Source organism: Coptis chinensis, chromosome 3 (genome assembly GCF_015680905.1).
Source record: "Coptis chinensis isolate HL-2020 chromosome 3, ASM1568090v1, whole genome shotgun sequence".
Classification (NCBI taxonomy): domain Eukaryota; kingdom Viridiplantae; phylum Streptophyta; class Magnoliopsida; order Ranunculales; family Ranunculaceae; genus Coptis; species Coptis chinensis.
In genome coordinates this window covers 116648819-116668673 of record NC_141458.1, presented here as the reverse complement: position 1 = coordinate 116668673, position 19855 = coordinate 116648819, and the positions used below count along the sequence as shown (strand labels likewise).

The window sequence follows — 19855 nt, the reverse complement described above, 5'->3', positions numbered from 1 at the left end:
TTGACACAGGTGGATCCACTTTTACCATTCCTGCAGTCCCCAATTGCTGAGATTTTCTCAAATTGTGCTGGCAGCTGTATTTGAATGGTGGAGAACAGAAGTATAGACTGGGATGTTTAACCTGGAGCCAGTCTCTGACCACTGCTTTAGTTGAGAATATCATAAACCATCAGAAATTCAGAAGGTACTCACTTGGTCCATGACCATACTCCAGTTTCTCCTCTTATGGTTTTATATCCAGAGACCATTTCGTTGGAGCATTAGATGGTCGGAAAAGGATTATTCCTCATATCATATATGGGGTCTATACGATGTTCCAGACTCCATGCCTCAGCGTTATGTGTGACAGTGTGACTGTTTACAGTGTGATTTCATCAACTGAAGTATATTATGTATAACATTCTTGATTCTTGAGCTACCTCTTGGGTTATAATTATTAATTTGTCATTAAACTGATACACAATGTCAGGCTCCTGGGTGAGTGTATTTCATTTTAACAAACAGTGAAAGCGTTTTCTCTGGTGAGAACCGAGAATGTGAGATAATTACCCTATCACACATCACACATCACACTTGTGTTTAGGCAACATGTTATAAATAGAAAAGGAAAAATGTGATTGGTTAATCATTGAGATTTAGAAAGTCAATGGAATCAAAAATACAGGAGTACAAGGGATACTCGGATTCTTGATAGGAGAACAGCCAATTAGGAGCAGAATATATGCCACGTGTAATGAAACTAGAACCTTGTTTGGAAGAGAGATAAATAGAAAATGTGGATAGGAAAAAAATGGATGGATGAAAGATTACTTGGAAAAGTGTGTAGTTTGGTTTTGTTAAGCAACTAAAAAAAAGGGTACTATCAGATAGAGAAAAAGAGGCCAACACTCAACACAGAGAGAAGAGTAGTGCCATGGCGACGACTTATGCAACTTCGATGGCAGTTTTGAGTTCTCGTCTACCAACTACTACGACTACCAGCTCTCGGCGTTCTGCCGTACCATTCCTACCTTCTCGCCCATCCACCCCTTCTTCTTTCACTACTAACATCAAACACTTCTCAGGTACTAATTTCACTACTCATTCCACCTCTATTTTTCTGTTTTGCTGTATTGGTTTTTGTAGTCAGTAGTGAATTTGCTAATTTTTCATTTTGGAAAAAAAAAGACCAAATCTTTTTTGTTTGTGACATTGTTTGACCTCAACTGAACTTGGGTGTGTTAGAAAATGACTAATTATTGACCAATTATAGTCTTTTCAAGCAATTAGTGATGAGGGAGAATGAATTGTATGTTGGTAAACAGAACTTTGGTGTGTTAGAAAATGCTTAATGTATTGTCTGGGAAATAGTTTTTGTTTGCTATTGGAATAAGGCCACTAAGCTGAAACATACATCGTTTGATTAGTGAGAAAAAAGAGCTTCTTGTTTATGTATTTTGTTGTGGTATTGGAACAAGTTTCTTTTTGCTATTTTTTTCATTGGATAACATCTACTTGGTTTCTTTGGTTGATACAGACTCCCGTAGGTTTTCACCACTCCAGATTAGAGCCTCAGAAGAGACATCGGGTTCTGTTGAAGTTGGAGAGTTGTTCTCGGACATAAAGGAGAAGGTAAATGCCACCTTATTCGACTGATTTTATATCTTTCAGTATGGAAGAATAGTAGAATAATAACGTTTGTAGTTCACCATGGGGGACTTGGTCACTCATTGATCAATTATTCATCCCTCTATTTTTAAATGTGTATCTAAATCTTTTCACCAATATTAGTTTCAGCTTTTTACCAACTCTAAACTAACCTTTCTACAATCATTAATAGTGGGAGGCAGTTGAAAACAAATCCACAGTACTTGTCTATGGAGGTGGGGCTGTAGTTGCAATTTGGCTGTCTTCTATTGTTGTTGGTGCCATCAACTCGGTCCCTCTGGTATGCGATATAATTTTTGGCCAGCGTTATGTTTATTTGTTTTTAGCAATTTATTTCATTTTTTTGGTACATAGGTTTGTTGTAACTACTCTGAATTGGGTTCTCTTATTGTACCAGCTTCCAAAGATCATGGAATTAGTAGGGCTTGGATACACTGGGTGGTTTGTGTATCGGTACCTTCTCTTCAAGGTAAATTTGCACTGGTATAATCATTTCGCTTATGTGGATCTTCATGTTTCAGTAGTAAAATGTTCAATGTGCGAAAACTGATGGATCCCTGTGATCATTTAGGAGACCCAATTTGACAAAACAGAAATTGGTCATTGGTTAAAAAACTGTAAAAAGTAGTAACAGAAAGAATAATTGCAAACTTCTTCAAAAATATATATTTATATATCTATTACTATATATGGCAATACAACTGCAGTTGGTCAAATTGCAATGCTGACGCCCAGCCCAAATTTACGTCTCTTCATACTTTTATTTTTTTCATTAATTTCATACAATGTTGTGCTCAAGATAGAATGCTTTGGGAATATCTTATCTGCCAAGTGTTAAACACTTGCTTTATGTTTATATGCCCCCTTTTTCTTTCTCTCAGTCAAGCAGAAAAGAACTAGCCACAGATATTGAGTCCTTGAAGAAGAAGATTGCAGGAACTGAATAGAGCTGCAGGCAGGTTGAACTGCAGATGTATAATGCATTAGTCGAGATCGTTGATTTGGAATGGTCCGTTTTGGATAATCTGTATAAGAGGCAATTGAATCCTTCTATTGTAAGGACGGTTAGTTATATTTAATCTACTTTGTAACATTAGCTTTGCCCATTGGAATGAAAATGCAAAAATTGTTTTTCTCACGAGATTTTTACTTTTTATTTTTGAAACAACCAACTTAACTGCCCTCAGAAGTGCCAAACTTTTTAATAGCATAATGTTCTTGCATAGGGATTGTACTATATGTACTGGTTGTCTGGAGATACGTACACAACATAGTCTTCACCTGAAAGTGTACCGGTTAAACAGTTAAACTGATTTACTTTCATCCTGATATCACTGCTGTCGTTGTTAGGTCGATACTGTAATTTTAGTGGCACACATAACACGTGCAAGAGCAGAAACAATCCTTGAGACCAGAGAAACTGAATTGTCACTTTTTCTGGCATAAATGTAAAAAAAAAAATGATGTTGGAACAATATTACCTCCTCCTTTCTAGTTCTGGAATCACATCTTGAAATAACTATAGTGCTAATGTGCTATACAACGTAATAACGAGAGAAGTAGTGATAGTTTATAAGTAGATTTCTGGCCTGGCCGGATTGCCAATTATGTAGGTATTCTACTCCTTTAAAATTGAAATTGATTAGATTTTCAATACTAGGATTCAAGACATGTAAATATTGAGCTTCCTAAGTTCCATCTCTCTTTCATTTGCTTGGGAATCAAAACAGGATGAGGGCCATGTGCACAGCCCAGAAGTTTGTTTGTCTTTGTAGAAAATCCCGACCCAGAATGAAACGGGGTTTTCCAAGTGTCTCAACTTATCTTCAATCTATTTACGACTGCTACCCATAAGTCGTGGTGCCCCCACAGGCCACAGCCCCACCGTTAAACAAACAAGATTCCACATCTTTGATTTTTTTGAAAAAGAAATATAGATGTTGGGAGTGCTTATCCATGGCACTGTTTCATAGTGAAGGAACTGCAACTTTTGCTTGTTTCTTGGTCAGAGTATCCTCCTTGAATCACTATTCACAACGCCATCTAAAATACTTATAATCAGTGTATGTGCACAATTAGGTGGAACTCTTATCTAAATTTGAACTATCTATTTTATCCCTTGTTCCCAAAATTTAAAACGACTATCTATTTTGAAATAATATAATAGTGCTCGACTACTTCTGCACTTACTAACTTTTCTGACCTCTCTTTGACGCATCTACGTCGCAAAAAAGCTATGAAAGTCAATAAAAAATACGGAGAAACCACGCAACAAATATTCTTTTGAAATGTCTACGAGATTTCGGGGAAATATTTACGGCACATATGTAGGGAACCTCGCATTGCAATAAATTCAAGAATGGCGCTGCTTTTCGGTATTTATTATATATTTAATAATTAACAAGTCCAGATTAAATTGGTTGGCTTTCAACCACGTTGAATTCAGTGAGAATCCGATCTGCCCCAGGTACACCGTACCATGATTTATGATCCCAACATTCCATTTATTTCTGTGTACGGATCTCAAATATGAATTCCTGCCTTCTCGGCATGAAGAACGCTAAAATAAGCTGTGATGCCTTTAATCATACGTGCATTTACCGACTATATATGTTCACTATGCAACTCTTTACTCCATGCAACATAAAAAAAGTAGATATTTTGCCCGTACCATATAGGCATAGACACGGATTCTGTGAAAAGGGTTCTAAATTCTGACTAACGATTGTAAAAGTATGGAAAATGACATTTTAGAATCAAGACCGACATGAACATATATGCTCTTGGTGGGCATTTCTTTATGGAATTGCTAATCTACCGCTTGTGTGTGTGGAGTGGGGTAATATTGTGCGATTTAAAGTTTTTGAGTCTTTGCTTTGGGAGATCCAACATGACATTTGATTGAGTAAAATTGTAGTTAAATTGGATAAAGTGGTGGTGGGTTTCCAATGTGGATTTGCTGTTAGTGTTAGAAGTTCGGTGGAGTTTGGTTCAAAATTTTATAGATGTTCAATACTTGTTGTGGTTCTCTTGTATTATTTTCATCTATTTTTTTTTTTTTTGTTTCTAGATGTATGTAATCCATCTTTTGATTTACAATTAGGTTATTCACCGGAAAAAAAAAAACATATATGCACATAAAATGAGTGTCCGAGTGTCTTGTCACTTTTTACTGACTGATGCGGAAACGAGTGCCAGATGACCTTGTGCAACTCTTATGAATCGGTTGCTTAGAAGCAATTTCTCTGTCAGGTAATCTGTCGATGAAGAAAATATTACCATTTTGATTAGGCAGTTTGTATTTGAATTTTGACCGTTTGGAAACAGTGTATGTACATGGAACAACTAACACTTCACTTGTATCCATGTTTTTGCATTAGAAAGAAGAAACCGTTGTCCATTTTTTTTAATAAATAATCAATCTTGTCTGCTCTTCTGCCTTCTTTTATCCTTTTTTCTTTTAGTCTCTTCGCTCAACGTGTAAGCTTTCTATTACATATATCATGCTGCATGTGTTGAGTTTTGAATTCTCTTCTCTTACTCTTGGATCTCCAAATGTCCACTGAAGTGTTTTCTTCAACTGTGGTGTCTTTGGAATTGAGTTTGAACTAGTTTGGAGTGCAGTCTGGGTGAAACTCTGAGAATTTGGGTTCTGTTTTTGATGATTGTTTTGCATTGGTTAATGTTCATTTGAAGCATATGAGATCGATCTGAGAGACTTTAAGGAGAAACTTGCTATTGTTAACAAGTGTTGGTGTTTTTGTTTGAGGATCATTGGTAAAGTTATAAGGGGGCAGTTGGGATTTTGCTTCTGGTTCACGAGATGGTTGGTTTGTCACAAGAAATATTGTGCTGGGGCAGTTTGAATTCTAACTTTAAACGTGAGTGTACACTTCTTTAATTGATTACATTTCAGCTTTCTTCAAATTCTTGTTGAAGAAGTTGTTAGGAGAGAAAAGAGTTGAATTAGAGTCACGGTGGTGTTGTCTTTTGAAAGACATGGGCCATTCTGTCGCGGTTTGGGACCAACAAGTAGCAATGGAGATCACCAAGGATTGGAATGGAATTGATCAAGTCACTCTTCGTTCGCCTCGAGGCGCTTCTACTCGGGTTAGTTCTTGACATACTATTTGGAATTTGTCTGTTAGAATTGCAAATTTTGTTGAAATGTTTGGATCTTGTTGTAGACTTTGAAATTAGTAGTCTTTGCTTTCAAGATTTTTATATATATATATATTTTTTTATATATTTGTTCAAAAGTGTATTTAATGCTGAGATGGATGCTTTTCTTGTTTATTTACAATCCAGGTTAGCTTGTATGGTGGACAGGTTATATCTTGGAGGAATGATCGAGGAGAAGAGCTTTTATTCACTAGTAATAAGGTGTAGTTCATTGGTTCTCCCTATTTTAGAATATTCAGCCGTAGTACTTATTTTATTCAGAATCTCAATTAAGTTGACTGATTCAAGATATCAAGATACCACCAACAAGTATCTATTGTGAAAGTTGATAATAATGAAATCGTTTTTATACGTCAAAAACGAATCTTGGTCTAACTGAATCCTGTGCAAAGCCTGTGAATGTGGTTCGTAGAGATGATTTTCATTTTATGTTCATGCCAACTTGTTTTTGTTTGCATAGAGATCAATTCTGATGTCTTGATTGCATCTTAAACGCCTGGGTCTTAATTTTATGAGGACCACAGAGATCGATTAAATTTCATAATGCTAATGGCTAAATTATCCTATATACAATATCCTAAAAGTACATAGCATTTTACTAGAGACTGACAGAACGAAATAGCGCTAAAAGCATGTTATGCTATATCATTTACCACTAAGAATCATTTTTTGCTTCAAAATCTTGGCCCTAGAATGTGTGAATTTTAAACAAAAAAGTTGCAATAATTTTTTGTTAATTATCTGTGCAAGTTGAGACATAGATGTTTCAAGAAGTATCAATTGCAATTCCGGTATTGCACATTAAGACTGTTAGAATTTCTCTGAAAAATAATGAGATTGATTTGTTTTATGTAATATTCTGGTGTTGATATGTTTTATGTTCATTTATTCACCATAGGCAATCTTTAAGCCGCCAAAAGCAATGCGAGGAGGAATCCCTCTTTGTTTCCCGCAGGTATTTTTCAGCCTTGCTAATTGATATTGATCCATATACTTTGTTTTTAACATCAATAACTGGTTTAGTGATGTCTATGAAGTTTGGAAACGGTGGATGCTTGGAACAACATGGGTTTGCTAGGAACAAGATTTGGACCATTGATGATAATCCACCGCCTCTTCATCAGAGCGATTCAAATGGAAAAGCTTTTGTTGACTTGCTACTCAAATCTTCGGAAGAAGATTTCAAGTGCTGGCCACACAGGTACAAGCTCAGATTTTTCAGAATAACCTCTTTTTTTCTCACCAGACACCAGATTTCTATGATGTACCAGTGGGGTTTAAAAATTTGCCATCGCATATGAACTTGTTATAGATAATGGAGCATTTTTTTTCGTACTAGGTGAAACTTGAGAATGTCTGCATTTTAGATTGTATTAGTGGAATGTGTTATAATAATGATGTGTTGGCTTCAGTTTTGAGTTTCGCCTTAGGGTGTCCCTTGCAGCCAATGGGGATCTGAACTTGATTTCACGCATCAGGAACATCAACGGAAAGCCATTCAGTTTCTCATTTGCCTATCACACATATCTCTGTGTTTCTGACATCAGGTTCAGTGTATTTCTAGTTCTTCATTCAGTTATGATTGATATGGGTTGCGATTTACATGAAACTTGCTTGTATTCACAGTGAAGTGAGAATAGAAGGACTGGAAACACTTGATTATCTGGATAACCTTTGTCAAAGAGAACGCTTTACAGAGCAAGGAGATGCAATTACTTTTGAAACCGAGGTAAACATGAGTTTCTGTATTTTTGCACTCAGATCCGACAAGTTATGAGAAACTGTTGGGTTCTCATAATCTGACCAATAAATTACGGGGGAGCCAAAAACAACAATATATAATAAATTGTTGGTTTCGCTCCGTACTTTTCTTGTTTTTATGGAAAATAGACCTATTATGGTTTCTTTGATAAGCAGGTGGACCGAGTTTATCTTACTTCTCCAAATGTCATCGCTGTCCTTGACCATGAAAAGAAGCAGACTGTTGTTATCAGAAAGGATGGACTTCCGGATGTTGGTAAGATAGATTTTCCTTTTAACAACAGTAATTTATAGGCTTTCTCTTAACGGACATGTTTCATAGTGTCTTGCACAACTTATATAGCATCGTCCGTTAAACAAATTAATAAGTGTAAATTAAAAAACTGTTCAAGACACTATATAAGCTTCCCACGGACATGTCCGTTTAAGAGAAAGCTTGCAGTAATTTATATGTAGGATAGTGAAACCTTGTATTAAAGGTGAACCACGTCCCATGGAAATTGCTGATAGCAGAGTGATTGATTATAGTTCTCTTCTAAAACAAGAAAGAGCGGCGTAATTTCTTAAATGTGTAAACTAGATATCAAGTAATTGAGTGATTTGTCGCTGCAGTGGTCTGGAATCCATGGGAAAAGAAATCCAAAGCTATGATAGATATTGGTGATGACGAGTATAAACAGATGCTTTGTGTTGATGGTGCGGCGATTGAGAGGCCTATTACCTTGAAGCCAGGTGAGGAATGGACAGGCAGGCTAGAACTTTCCATTGTACCTTCCAGTTATTGCAGCGAGCACCTTGATCATCATTTCAGAGGTCTGTGATGGTCACATTAGATTCTGCTAGTAATGCGGCTGTCGCGAGTTTGTCATAGTTATGTACTTTTTACGTTTTAGCATGGAAATAGTTGAAACATAATTTTTAATGTTTCTGCAGCCATGCTTGTGAAGATCCTTTAAATTCCGTGTTTCTAGTATTTTATTTACATTGTAAGATAATGAAGTCTCAACTTACATGGAAGATGAAAAGAATGAACAATTCGGTGTTTGTAATCTACTTCTTGCTTGCTGTTGTTATTCCATCTTCAGCTAGTGAGACTAAATAAATCGTGTCAATAGGTATCCGATAACACTGAACTCTGTGTAAGGATGTAAAATCCTTGAAGTACCAACAAGCTGACAGTAAGCGACAAAAAAATAGAAATAAAAAATCTCATACCGATATAACGTAGCGCCATTAATGTTGCCCCATAGGCCATAGCACTGAACGGTGACAAATTGGCAATACTTTGATAAATTAGAAAATCAGGGCATCTCTATTTGGTACAGTGGTAGTATCATCTCTCAAAATCTTCAAATTTGAATTTTTTTTTTGGAATTTTCTAGAATTCCAACTCTAGGTGGTAGTATATTCGGTCGCATCACCTGTCCGTTCGCATTCTTGTTCGCAAATTTGGCAATTTGGATGCGGATGTGGATGCAGAGCGATGTTGATAATGTCGCGCGCCATTGCAAATTTCGTCGATTTTTTTTTTTTTTTGACTTTGACCAACACCACTACTAATATCGCGCGAGTTATTTTTCTAACTTTTTCAATTTTGTACAACAGTGGAAATGTCGCGTGAGTTTTTTTTTTCAACTTAGGACGCGTGTAATAGGTTCTACAATTGCATTTGCAACCAGTTTCTCCAAATTTCAATTTTGAAGAGTATACTGCCACCATCTAGAGAGAGCTATCAGTATTGGAAAAATCAGAAAAATCAAATATCAGACCAGTATGGGCTAATCCAAAGTATCAATACCGTGGGCCTTGCTTTAAATTAGGGCACCCAGGAAACTCCAAGCCCAAAACCTTTTGTTCTCTTTTTTCTTCAAATCAGAAACCTCTACAGAGAAAACAGGTTTGGGCAGCAGCATAGAAAGTGAAATGGAGTTCGTGAGTCCTGAAGGTCTTCGCTTGGACGGACGTCGTCCCATGGAGGTCACTTCACTCTTCTATTTTTTTTTTTCTCTTCATAATTATTATAGACTCATTTTTTTACTTTTTATATTTTTCAAAATCAGATGAGGCAAATTCGTGGCGAAGTAGGTGCTGTCTCTAAAGCAGACGGGTACGGAAAAAAAATATATAACATCCTTTTCTTATACCCGAAATTAATAAGCATTAATTGTATATTTCATCTCAGGTCAGCTGTTTTCGAAATGGGTAACACTAAAGTCATTGCTGCTGTTTATGGTCCTAGAGAGGTTCCACTTTTTAACACATTTTGTTTTTTTAACTTGTTTTTGAAAACTGACGGTTTAATTATGTTGTGCAGGTTCAAAATAGGAGCCAACAGATGAGTGACAAGGCACTGGTAATATTTTGGCCTTTTAAAGTTAACCTCTACTTATATTATATCCATGTTTTTTCGCGTTCCAATTTATATTATAATTTCATATTCCAGGTGCGCTGCGAGTATAGCATGGCTAATTTTAGCACTGGAGACCGTATGAGAAAGCCAAAGGGTGACAGGTATATTATCTTCTCTTCTTTTGCTATATGATTTATGCTGTTAATATAGTTTAGCATACCTTTGAAATCCTAAATATAAAGAATTACCTAGACAGAACGAAAAATTCCAGCCAGTTAATAAGTAGGCATAAGATAAAATAAAAGAAAGATATATATCAGCCAGATGAACAGAATGTTCCACTGTTTACATTTTTGTGCTAATTTGTGTCACACAAACACGAGCATCTTAAGGACTTTTGCTGGACTATTCATGACTCGGTTCATTTTTCGTATTGGGATTTTGGGCATATATATGATTTGTATATCATGACCAAACTGAGCTATATTTGTTTGTTAAGTTTTCTAATGTCAGTCAGCTCGTATGATTTGCAGACGATCCATAGAAATATCACTAGTTATTCGTCAAACCATGGAAGCTTGCATAATGACACATCTAATGCCTCGTTCTCAGGTTTTATTGAAACTGTATCTTCCTTAACATCTTGTTTATCTGCACGAACCTTTCTTAAAGCTCCCTTTTCATGTATATGCAGATTGACATATTTGTTCAAGTTCTTCAAGCTGATGGAGGTAAGCAGGAAGTTTTTGGCAAAGCACTTGGTTCATTTTCAAATGATCCTCACGAATTCACTCTTCTGTTTTCCACCACCTTCTCCTTTCTTTTCTGTCTTGGAATGTAGGACGACCGAAATTTAAATAAAACGAGCTGTAAGTTCATAAGCATCAATGTTATGTGGTAGTATACGGGAATGACCTGAAATGTAACTGTATAGTAACAATAAGCCCTTAGCCCAAATTTGTCATCAATAACTCTGACTGATCCATGGATATCTGAAGAGTGTGTAAGATTTGTGGGAATACTTCCCTTGCGAAACTTCCATTTTAATAAGCTTTATGGACCAATTTATTTGTTTGTGGGAACTTTTCACAACTCGTTAATTTGTGAGAACCTTTTAACAAGTAGTTGAAGTAGAATAGTTTAGGTGAGATTAGAGTTTTTAAGCCTATAAATGAGTGTGGGAATTATTACCAGTAATGGAACTCACCCTTAAATTTGAGAACTGAAGCCATTACCATCTTTCTCTGCAGGAACAAGATCTGCATGCATTAATGCTGCAACCTTGGCACTAGCAGATGCTGGGATCCCAATGCGTGATATTGTTACTTCCTGCAGTGCTGGATTTCTTAACAGCACTCCTTTGTTGGGTATATATGTAATTTGCACTTTTAAAAAAAAACTCACTATTTAGAAGGATAAGGCTTGTTTTCTCATTAGAGTTAAAAAATTTATATGCAGATCTGAACTATATAGAGGATAGCGCTGGAGGCCCTGATGTTACTGTAGGAATGCTATCAAAGTTAGAGAAAGTCACACTGCTTCAGGTCGGTCCCATATAAGTAATTTATCTCTAGATATTTGGATTATTCAATAAATGTAATGGGCACACCTTACTTGGTTATATGCATGTAGTATTTCCTATATTAAGTATCTCTACTAGTCTACTGTACATACATAATTTGAATTTGCACTTTTTCAAGTAAATAAAGAAAGCTTTTCTTGTTTTAATACAGATGGATGCAAAACTACCAATGGAAACCTTTGAAACTGTGATGCAACTTGCTATGGAAGGGTGCAAGGCAGTTGCAAATTACATTCGAGAAGTAAAAAATCTCATTATTCAATATCCCCTATTATGTTTCAAGTACATTCCAAGCAGTGAAAGCACTATTTTCATATGTACCAAAAATTGTGTGGTTTTTTTTACCTATTTAACTGGTTAAATTGACAGGTACTACTAGAGAATACCAAGCAACTGGAATTTCGCTGTGGTGTATAGCTGTTCATCAGGGTAACAAACGTACGTTTTTCTTTAACTACTATATTTCTTTTTGATATGAGTGGAAAATTTGTCTTGGTAATATTCTCATGGTAATACTGGATGACTGGTCACTGGATCCACGGTCTCTTTTGGTGTGCATGTAACATACTCATAGGGGGGCTTTGCCAACAAATACTGTAAAAACATACATGTGCTTGAACCGTGCAGTAGTATGTGTTAAAGTTTGCTTATATGAGTGAATTTGATGAACTTTTGTGGGCGATGAAACTGATCTGACCCAGCCTGGACCTGTCCTGTCCTGGTAAGTGAAGGCACTTTTGGGACTCCAAGAGTTAATTTAAGGTTTAAAGATGGTTTCGAGTTCCAACATGAAACTTTAGCCTCCGCTCTTGGTACTGGTTTCAGTAGGTAGATTAGTTCTTGGTACAGCATGTGAGTGCATCATGCTGTGTTGTAATACATTTTTCTTATCGTTTACTCTGAACTGTATCGAGCAGGTGTTCTAGGTGATTGTGTCATCATAATTAACACTATTATGGTTCTGTTCAGATGAGCCTCGTGCACTAGGCAGTTACGAAGATTGGGAATTTTGATGCAACCTTGATCTTACAAAGACCAAAACTAAGCCCACACAAATACCCAAGCTTCTTGGAAAAGATATGTCAGTCGCCAATCTCCAAGAGTAGAAAAGTCATGAGAAGGTGGGCCAGATTGTAGAAAATGCCATGCAAAAATCACGCTTTGATTCTTCTTATGAATTTGTGAAAGACACTTAAAGAAACCTTTTGGTTTGCTTGATTTTTGTATTGGTACCTTGGAAGATGGTTCTCTTTCTTGTTAAATTTAGGTTTTGCAGGCTATCCCAGTAATTCATATGATATGTGATTGATTTGTCGTTGACAACCCTTATTGCAGCTGTCACAAAAAAATTTGTTCATAATTTCATATACAATTTGTTGGTGTTGAGGGCTGCCCTCGGCTCAACAGTATTGTTTGAATGTTTGGTCCACCTACTTGCTAGCCCCTTTGACCAGTGCCGTATTACTAATGCGTGGATTGAGTGACCTAAGATTGGTCACACAGTAAGAGCATACAAGGAGGCAGCAGAAAGTTGGGAAGACAAACCAGAATCAAACTCATGTAGATACAGAAATTAGCATTAACAAACCAGAACTCAAGACTCTAAACATATAATTCAGTTAATTATCACACTTATCATGGTTCAGTGGTTCACGTTAACTTGACACAATCCACTTCAAGTTTTTGTTGTTGGCTTGCAAAAAGAAAATAAAAGAAATTACCAGATTTCATGTCGACACGCCCACGGCTAACCTTTGACGAAATTGAAGAAAGAGACGATATCTACAAAAGTATCGAAATATTATGAGAATCGAAACAAGTGAAAAATAATAAGAAAATTTCAACTTAAAAGATAATAAAGATAGATGATGATTACCTTTTGTCGAGGCAAATCAACGGAGAAGAACTGCTGAAGGTGATGTGAGGTTTGGCTACTGTTTTATCTGTTTGGCGTAATGGTAACGCTATACGGTTTTGTACGAGATTGCTACAAGGTTTGTACACGGTAGAAAATACGAAGTACGTGCAAGAAGAAAGCGCCGCTTAAAATTTTGTTACCGTCTACGTAAGTAAAGTGCCACGTGTAGGAATTAGTTGCTTAGGATTAACGCTAACTAACTAACTAAGTAACAGCACGGTAAATAAGTGTCACGTGTTTGCTTAGGACTTAGCATTCCCAATGCAGCCTAATTTCCTTTCTTTTCTACTGTTGTGGTGAAAAATAAGGTGAGGATGTCCAATGTAAAGGTGAATATTAATCAAACATTCCGTCAGAAAAAAAAAAAACCCATTTTTAAAAAAAACACACATACGGAATCCAACATCCCGTCCGAAATTTACAACTCAGCCGCTATCTCGGTTGAAAGTTTTCACTTTCGTTTTAACTTGGAAAAATAGTCACCACCATATTCATCTTTGCATTGGACAAAAAATTTGAACCAAAAAGAGGCTAATAAAGTCACAAACCCACCATATCCACTGCATTGGAAATGCTCTTAGGAATAAAGCTAATAAACTAACCGTGCGAAATTTAGACTAGCTTAAGAAAAACGCCGAGTCCATAAAAAGCCCGGTGGGTCTATAAAAAGAAGACCCAAAGCCCAACACACCATAAACTCAATTCTTCTCGAAAGTAGTGTGGTTTTTACATCGACGGTCGCGATGGCCTCGATCAGATTAATATTTCTTTCCCTCCAATCTCCACGGTCCTAGTTTCAGTGCTGATGTGTTTGAAAGGAGCCATTCAATCAATGATGATGAAGAAAGCCAACCAATGACTCTCTTGTAAGTCCTTTGCCTTGCTCTCTATTTCTGATTCAAACTCTAATTTTGCTTTTGTAAATTTTTTGTCCTTCCTTTGGAGAAGTTATGTGTTTTCGTTGAACATAGAAGGGCAGGTTAATAAAGTAGAGAAGATTAAAGTGTCATCAATTTTTGTGGAATGATAAGACTGGTATTTTTTTTTGTTTTTGCAGGCAAAATGTGAATATTATATATAATAATAAGGTTACAAAATACGGGTTGAATCCAAAATAAAATATTCCATGAAAGTGATAAACCTTTCATTCTAAATTCTAAACCCTGTGTGTTTCCAGTAAGAGTAATTCATTTATATCTTCCTGATATGTTTCTAGCCCTGGGTGGACGAGGAGTCAGATCGACAACTTTCCCCGTTGGCTTACTTCCTCTCCTCCTCTGAGTTTGCCATGGTTCATCACCATCCTCTGAGTTATCTTTGTCATTAGCAAGATCTGCCCAATTGACCAATCTCAGTATGGATTTGGTTTCATTTAAGACTCTATTGGTTGCTTCTGAAGAGGCACTAGAGGACTCTTCTCCCGTTGTTGATGAAGAATAGGAGTCTAAAACTCTACTAATCATAGCTTATACCGCTGTCACCTCCTTCTCTACTTGCTCGTTCAAGTTCATGCTCACTGGCTTTGAGCATAGAGGTTCCATTTCTTTTTCTTGTCGCGTATCCACTTGAAGCGATGTGGCACCCATCGCCGTGGGTGATGCACACACACGCGGTAGGTTAGTATCATCCACACTAGGTGAGTCTGTCTCCACTCGGACCTTTTGTTGGAATCTCTAATGAGTATTTCAAAATACTTGTGTGTTGTTTAGTCCCACATTGGTGAACCACCACTAGCAAGTGAGGTATATGAGGTGATCCTCTAGCATAAGGGCGTGCCCTTAGGGTACAAAGGCTTTTGTGTTAGGAGGGAGGACTCACCCAAAGCCACACGCGCGCGCGCCCGCGTCGTGTCGGGCTTGGGCTGATTGTCTAGTGGGTAGTGGATTACCAATTGCTGCCTAAACTTGTTTTTCTTTTTTGAACAAGTTTTGGCCGAGTCGCAGATCTTGAAGTTGGACTCGTCTCATAGCTATTTTGGGAGACCGACTTTGAGGAGTCATTCTCGAGGTTTGGTTACCGATCGAAACCTCTATATAAAACACAGAAAGTGTGTGTCTATAGAATAGCATCCATTTAGAGAGTAAGAGGCGGAGTCGTCGCCGCCGCCTCCATACACCAAATAAACGAGAACTCGTGGATACCGTCCCTTCATCCCTACACCTAATCGAGAAACAGATAAGTCTTTATTCTTCTTCTCTTCTCTTCTTCCACCGCCAGAGAAGTTATATTGTTGTTCTAGAGTGTAGTCCGTTTCTAGTGCAAAGTCAGTCTTTGTTAACCATTGAATCTGTGGAGGAAGACGCTTTTTGTTGCCTTTTCGCACCATTGGAAGGGGCTTAAATCTTTCTTAGGGACGACCTAATCCGCTACTTTGGTTATTACCTTTTATTACGTCCTTGTCTTCTATTGTTTTCTTTTATCTGCATACAACAATCTTAAGGAAAGATTAAGATGTCTACACCTGTTGACACCACGCCGATCAAAGAAACCAATTCTGGAGTCATGGAAGTTACTTCGTCTATGAGAGATGCTGCACCTCTACTGAATGCTTGCAACTTACCTAATGTGTCTAAGATTGAATCCTTCAACGGTTCACACTTCAAGAGATGGAGAGAAAGGGTGTTCACAGCCCTAGATGTACTCAACTATGCAAAGTATCTCACTGATATAGCACCCATGGAGGGTTCTAATGATTTCGAAAGAAATCAAGCTGCTTGGCTCAATGGGAATAAGGTATGTCGTCATGCTATTTTGAGTACCTTGTCCAATGAAATTTTTGATATTTATTGTTCAAATAAGAATGCACATGATATATGGGAGAGTTTGAACAAGAAATACATAATAGAGGATGCTGGTACTCAAAAATATGCTATTGGGACTTTTTTAAAGTTCCATATGAGAGAGGATAGAGATGTAACGCCTCAAATCCATGATTTTCGTGTTTGATTAATGATTTGAAAACCGAGGGTATTAATTTAATTCAAACCTTTGTTCTTTGGATGTTTGATTGAGAAACTCCCCGAAGTCTTGGAAACACTATAAAAATAGTATGAAGCATAAAGCGTATGATGACTCTTGAGGATGTGATCATTCACATTCACATAGAGGAAAAGAACAAGACTTCGGGATGAGGTGTTGTCTAAGGAATTCCATTCTAAAGCCAATATCATTGAAGGTAATCCCAAAGAAATCTTACAAAACCTCTAAGAAGCGAAGTCCAACAAAAAAATAAGAATTTCAAGGTCAAAGGCACTTCTTTTAAAAAAGGGTATGCGGGCAATGGAAATTGTTATGTTTGTGGTAAACTGGACATAGGACTTTTCGGTCGCACACAAGAAAGACACTGATGATCCTCCGAATGCTAATCTAGTTGAGGGAGATGATATTGTTGCAGCTGTGGTGTCACAAGTGTTCATAGCCACTGGGAAGAGGAACTGGGTACTAGATTCTGGTGCCACCTGCCACGTCTGTGGTGATGTTGAAGCCTTCTCAGACTACATACTAGTGAAAGATAAAAAGGTCTATATGGGTGACTTTAGGTCTGTTCCTGTTGAGGGAACAGGCAAGGTTCTTATGAAGTTAACTTCAGGGAAAACTCTTTCACTTAGTAATGTTCTTCATGTTCCTGAGATTCGTCAGAATCTGATTTTTCGTGTCCCTACTTGGAAAAAAAGGCCAAGGTGACTTTTGAGAGTGACAAGTTTGTTCGACAAAGAATGAGGGTTTTGTTGGTAAAGGTTATTTAATAATAAAGTGGTCTTTTCATGTTGAATGTACTTGACAACATTATTATTAATAAGAATGAATGCATACGCTTACTTGCTTTGACTCTTTTAATATATGGCATGGTAAACTAGGACATGTGAATGTTCAATATATGAAAAGGATGAAAGCATGTGGTTTATTGTCTAATATTTCTGATTTTTCTAATGATAAATGTGAGATATGTCTTTGAGATTAAAGCCACGAAGAAACCCCTTGAAGCGTGTCTAGAGATAAAACTGGATTACTAACTCTTATTCATACGGTTTGGGTGAATTCGAAGTACCATGTCTAGAGGGGGAAGTTTTATTATATTACATTCATAGATGACTTCTCTAGGTACACCATGGTATATTTACTTAGACACAAGCATGAGGCGGTGAGATGTTTCTCAAGTACAAAGTGAAGTTGAAAACCAAATTTTAACTGTAAGATTAAGAGACTTGGTCCGATAGGGGTGGAGAATATGAGTCTAACCCCTTCCGGGACTTTTGTGACAAGAGTGACATTATTCATGAGACTACTCCACCATACTCTCACGAAGTCTAATGGAGTAGCCGAATAGAAAAAAAGTAACACTAAAAGAGATGATGAATGCTATGCTTGTAAGTTCCGGAGCTTCCTAAACTTGTGGGGAAGCAATCCTATCTGCTTGCCATATCTGAGAATAGGATACCCAACAAGAAAACAGGGAATAAGACACCATATGAGTTATGGAAAGGTCATGTACCTAACGACATATTTAAAAATGTGGGGGTGTCTTGCTAAGGTTCTTGTGAGCGAACCTAAAAAAGAAAATTGGGACCTAGAACTGTTGATTGTATGTTCATTGGTTATGCTCATAATAGTCGCATATAGATTTTTAGTAGTAAAATCGATAATAACCTTGTCGATGCTAACATTATTATAGAGAGTAAAAATGCTGATTTCTTTGAGAATTTGTTTCCTTTGAAAATTGGCATTGAGAGGTTGGTTGCTCTAGTGAACAACAATCAATGAGATCCTGAAATTCTGAACAAGAAATTAGGAAGAGTAAAAAGAGACGAAATCCACCAATTTTGGTGATGACTTTTACACATTTCTTCTTGATGATGATCTGTGGCGTATAATGAGGCAATCGGTTCTCGAGATGCTCCTTTACGGAAGGATGCTATACACTCGAGAACTAGATTCGATTATAGCTAATCACACATGGGAGATAGTTGATCTACCTCCGGGCTGAAACCTATCGTTACAAGTGGATCTTCAAAAAGAAATTGAAACTAGATGGTTCCATTGAGAAATACAAGGCTAGACTTGTAGTCAAGGGATTCTCGAGAAAAAGGCATTGACTATTTTGATACTTATGCCCTCGTAACTAGGATTTCTTCTATAAGAGTTCTAATGGCTCTAGCTGCTATTCATAATTTATTTATTCATCAAATGGATGTAAAACCTGCATTTTGAATGGTGATCTTGATGAAGAAATATATATGATGCGACCGAGGGTACTGATAGTACCGGGGAATGAGCATAAGGTATGCAAGTTAGTTAAGTCATTATATGGGTTGAAACAAAAGCCAAAACAATGGCATGAAAAGTTTGTGATGTCATGATGTCTAATGGATATCACATAAATGATCTTTGATAAATGTATTTACTTTAAATCTTTTAATGTGAATACATATGTGATTATCTGTCTATATGTGGATGACATGTTAATCATGAGTCCTAGCCTTGATGTTGTGAGAAACACCAAGATGTTTTATCCTCCCAATTTGAAATGAAGGATTTGGGAGAAGGCGATGTGATTCTTGGAATCAAAATCATCGAAAACTTGATGATGACTATATCGCTTTCACAAGAACATTATGTTGAGAAGTTTTTGAAGAAGTTTAACTTTTATGATAGTAGCCTATGTCAACACCTTATGAGGCAAATAGTGAACTTGAGAAAAATGCTCAACATGGTGTACTCGGTCTAGATATGCCCAAATTATTGGTAGTCTCATGTACTTGATGAATTGCACTAGACGACATTGCTTATGCAGTTAGCGGGCTAAACAGATACACTCATTGTCCTAGCCAAGAACATTGGAGTGCCTTAGAGACTAGCCAAGTACTTGAGAGGAACAATGAATTACGGCATAAGGTTTAGACAAACTCCACCGTGATAGAGGGTTATTGTGATGCAAACCGGATATCGATTCTCATGATATCAAGTCCACTAGTGGTTATATTTTCACCCTAGGTGGAGGTGCGATCGCTTGGAAATCTTCTAAGCGGACCTTGATAGCTCGTTCAACCATGGAGTCCGAGCTTATTGCTTTAGATAAAGCAAGTCTTTGAGGGCCGAGTGGCTTAGAAACCTCTTGGCAGATCTTCCTATTGGTACAAAACCGCCTCCATTTGTACTATGCATTGTGGATCGGGTATGAATAGCAAAGGCAAAAGAGCAAATTGTATAATGGGAAAAGCGGGCATATTAAATGCGAGACTACGATCTATAAAGTAGCTCTTGGAATCTGGAGTTGTGGCTCTAGATTATGTGAGGTAAGAGTTAAATTTGGTTGATCCTCGACAAAACCACTTAACAGGGAGACAAGTGGTTGATCGTCGAGGGGATTGGACTTTGCCTTAGATGAGAGGCGACAATCGACGGCAACCCCACCTAT

The 19855-nt window shown here is 37.2% G+C and overlaps 3 protein-coding genes across 5 annotated transcripts; all 3 read left to right on the top strand.

Annotated features, from left to right (window-relative positions):
- Positions 1-623: 623 nt before the first annotated feature.
- On the top strand, positions 624-2785 carry LOC147513417 (CURVATURE THYLAKOID 1A-like protein). The gene is made up of 5 exons (XM_086596464.1): positions 624-1064; positions 1517-1611; positions 1820-1927; positions 2045-2116; positions 2529-2785. Exons 1-5 carry the CDS (start codon positions 914-916, stop codon positions 2592-2594), a joined length of 492 nt encoding a protein of 163 aa, XP_086452590.1. The 5' UTR covers positions 624-913; the 3' UTR covers positions 2595-2785.
- Positions 2786-4951: 2166 nt separating this feature from the next.
- LOC147513416 (Galactose mutarotase-like superfamily protein) lies at positions 4952-8661 on the top strand. 2 transcript variants are annotated; one of them, XM_086596460.1, is made up of 8 exons: positions 4952-5757; positions 5956-6030; positions 6728-6784; positions 6867-7030; positions 7242-7376; positions 7456-7558; positions 7747-7846; positions 8203-8661. In XM_086596460.1, the coding sequence occupies exons 1-8, from the start codon at positions 5647-5649 to the stop codon at positions 8409-8411; spliced, it is 954 nt and encodes a 317-aa protein (XP_086452586.1). In that variant the 5' UTR covers positions 4952-5646; the 3' UTR covers positions 8412-8661. The 2 variants fall into 2 exon arrangements, with proteins under 2 accessions (XP_086452586.1, XP_086452587.1); XM_086596461.1 differs by having other exon boundaries at positions 5123-5757; positions 7260-7376.
- Positions 8662-9414: 753 nt separating this feature from the next.
- On the top strand, positions 9415-12845 carry RRP41 (3'-5'-exoribonuclease family protein). 2 transcript variants are annotated; one of them, XM_086596458.1, is made up of 12 exons: positions 9415-9567; positions 9651-9697; positions 9773-9833; positions 9905-9943; positions 10034-10101; positions 10474-10552; positions 10635-10671; positions 11191-11307; positions 11399-11484; positions 11674-11763; positions 11892-11960; positions 12492-12845. In XM_086596458.1, exons 1-11 carry the CDS (start codon positions 9514-9516, stop codon positions 11937-11939), a joined length of 726 nt encoding a protein of 241 aa, XP_086452584.1. In that variant the 5' UTR covers positions 9415-9513; the 3' UTR covers positions 11940-11960; positions 12492-12845. The 2 variants fall into 2 exon arrangements, with proteins under 2 accessions (XP_086452584.1, XP_086452585.1); XM_086596459.1 differs by having other exon boundaries at positions 12440-12845.
- The last annotated feature ends 7010 nt before the right edge of the window (positions 12846-19855 follow it).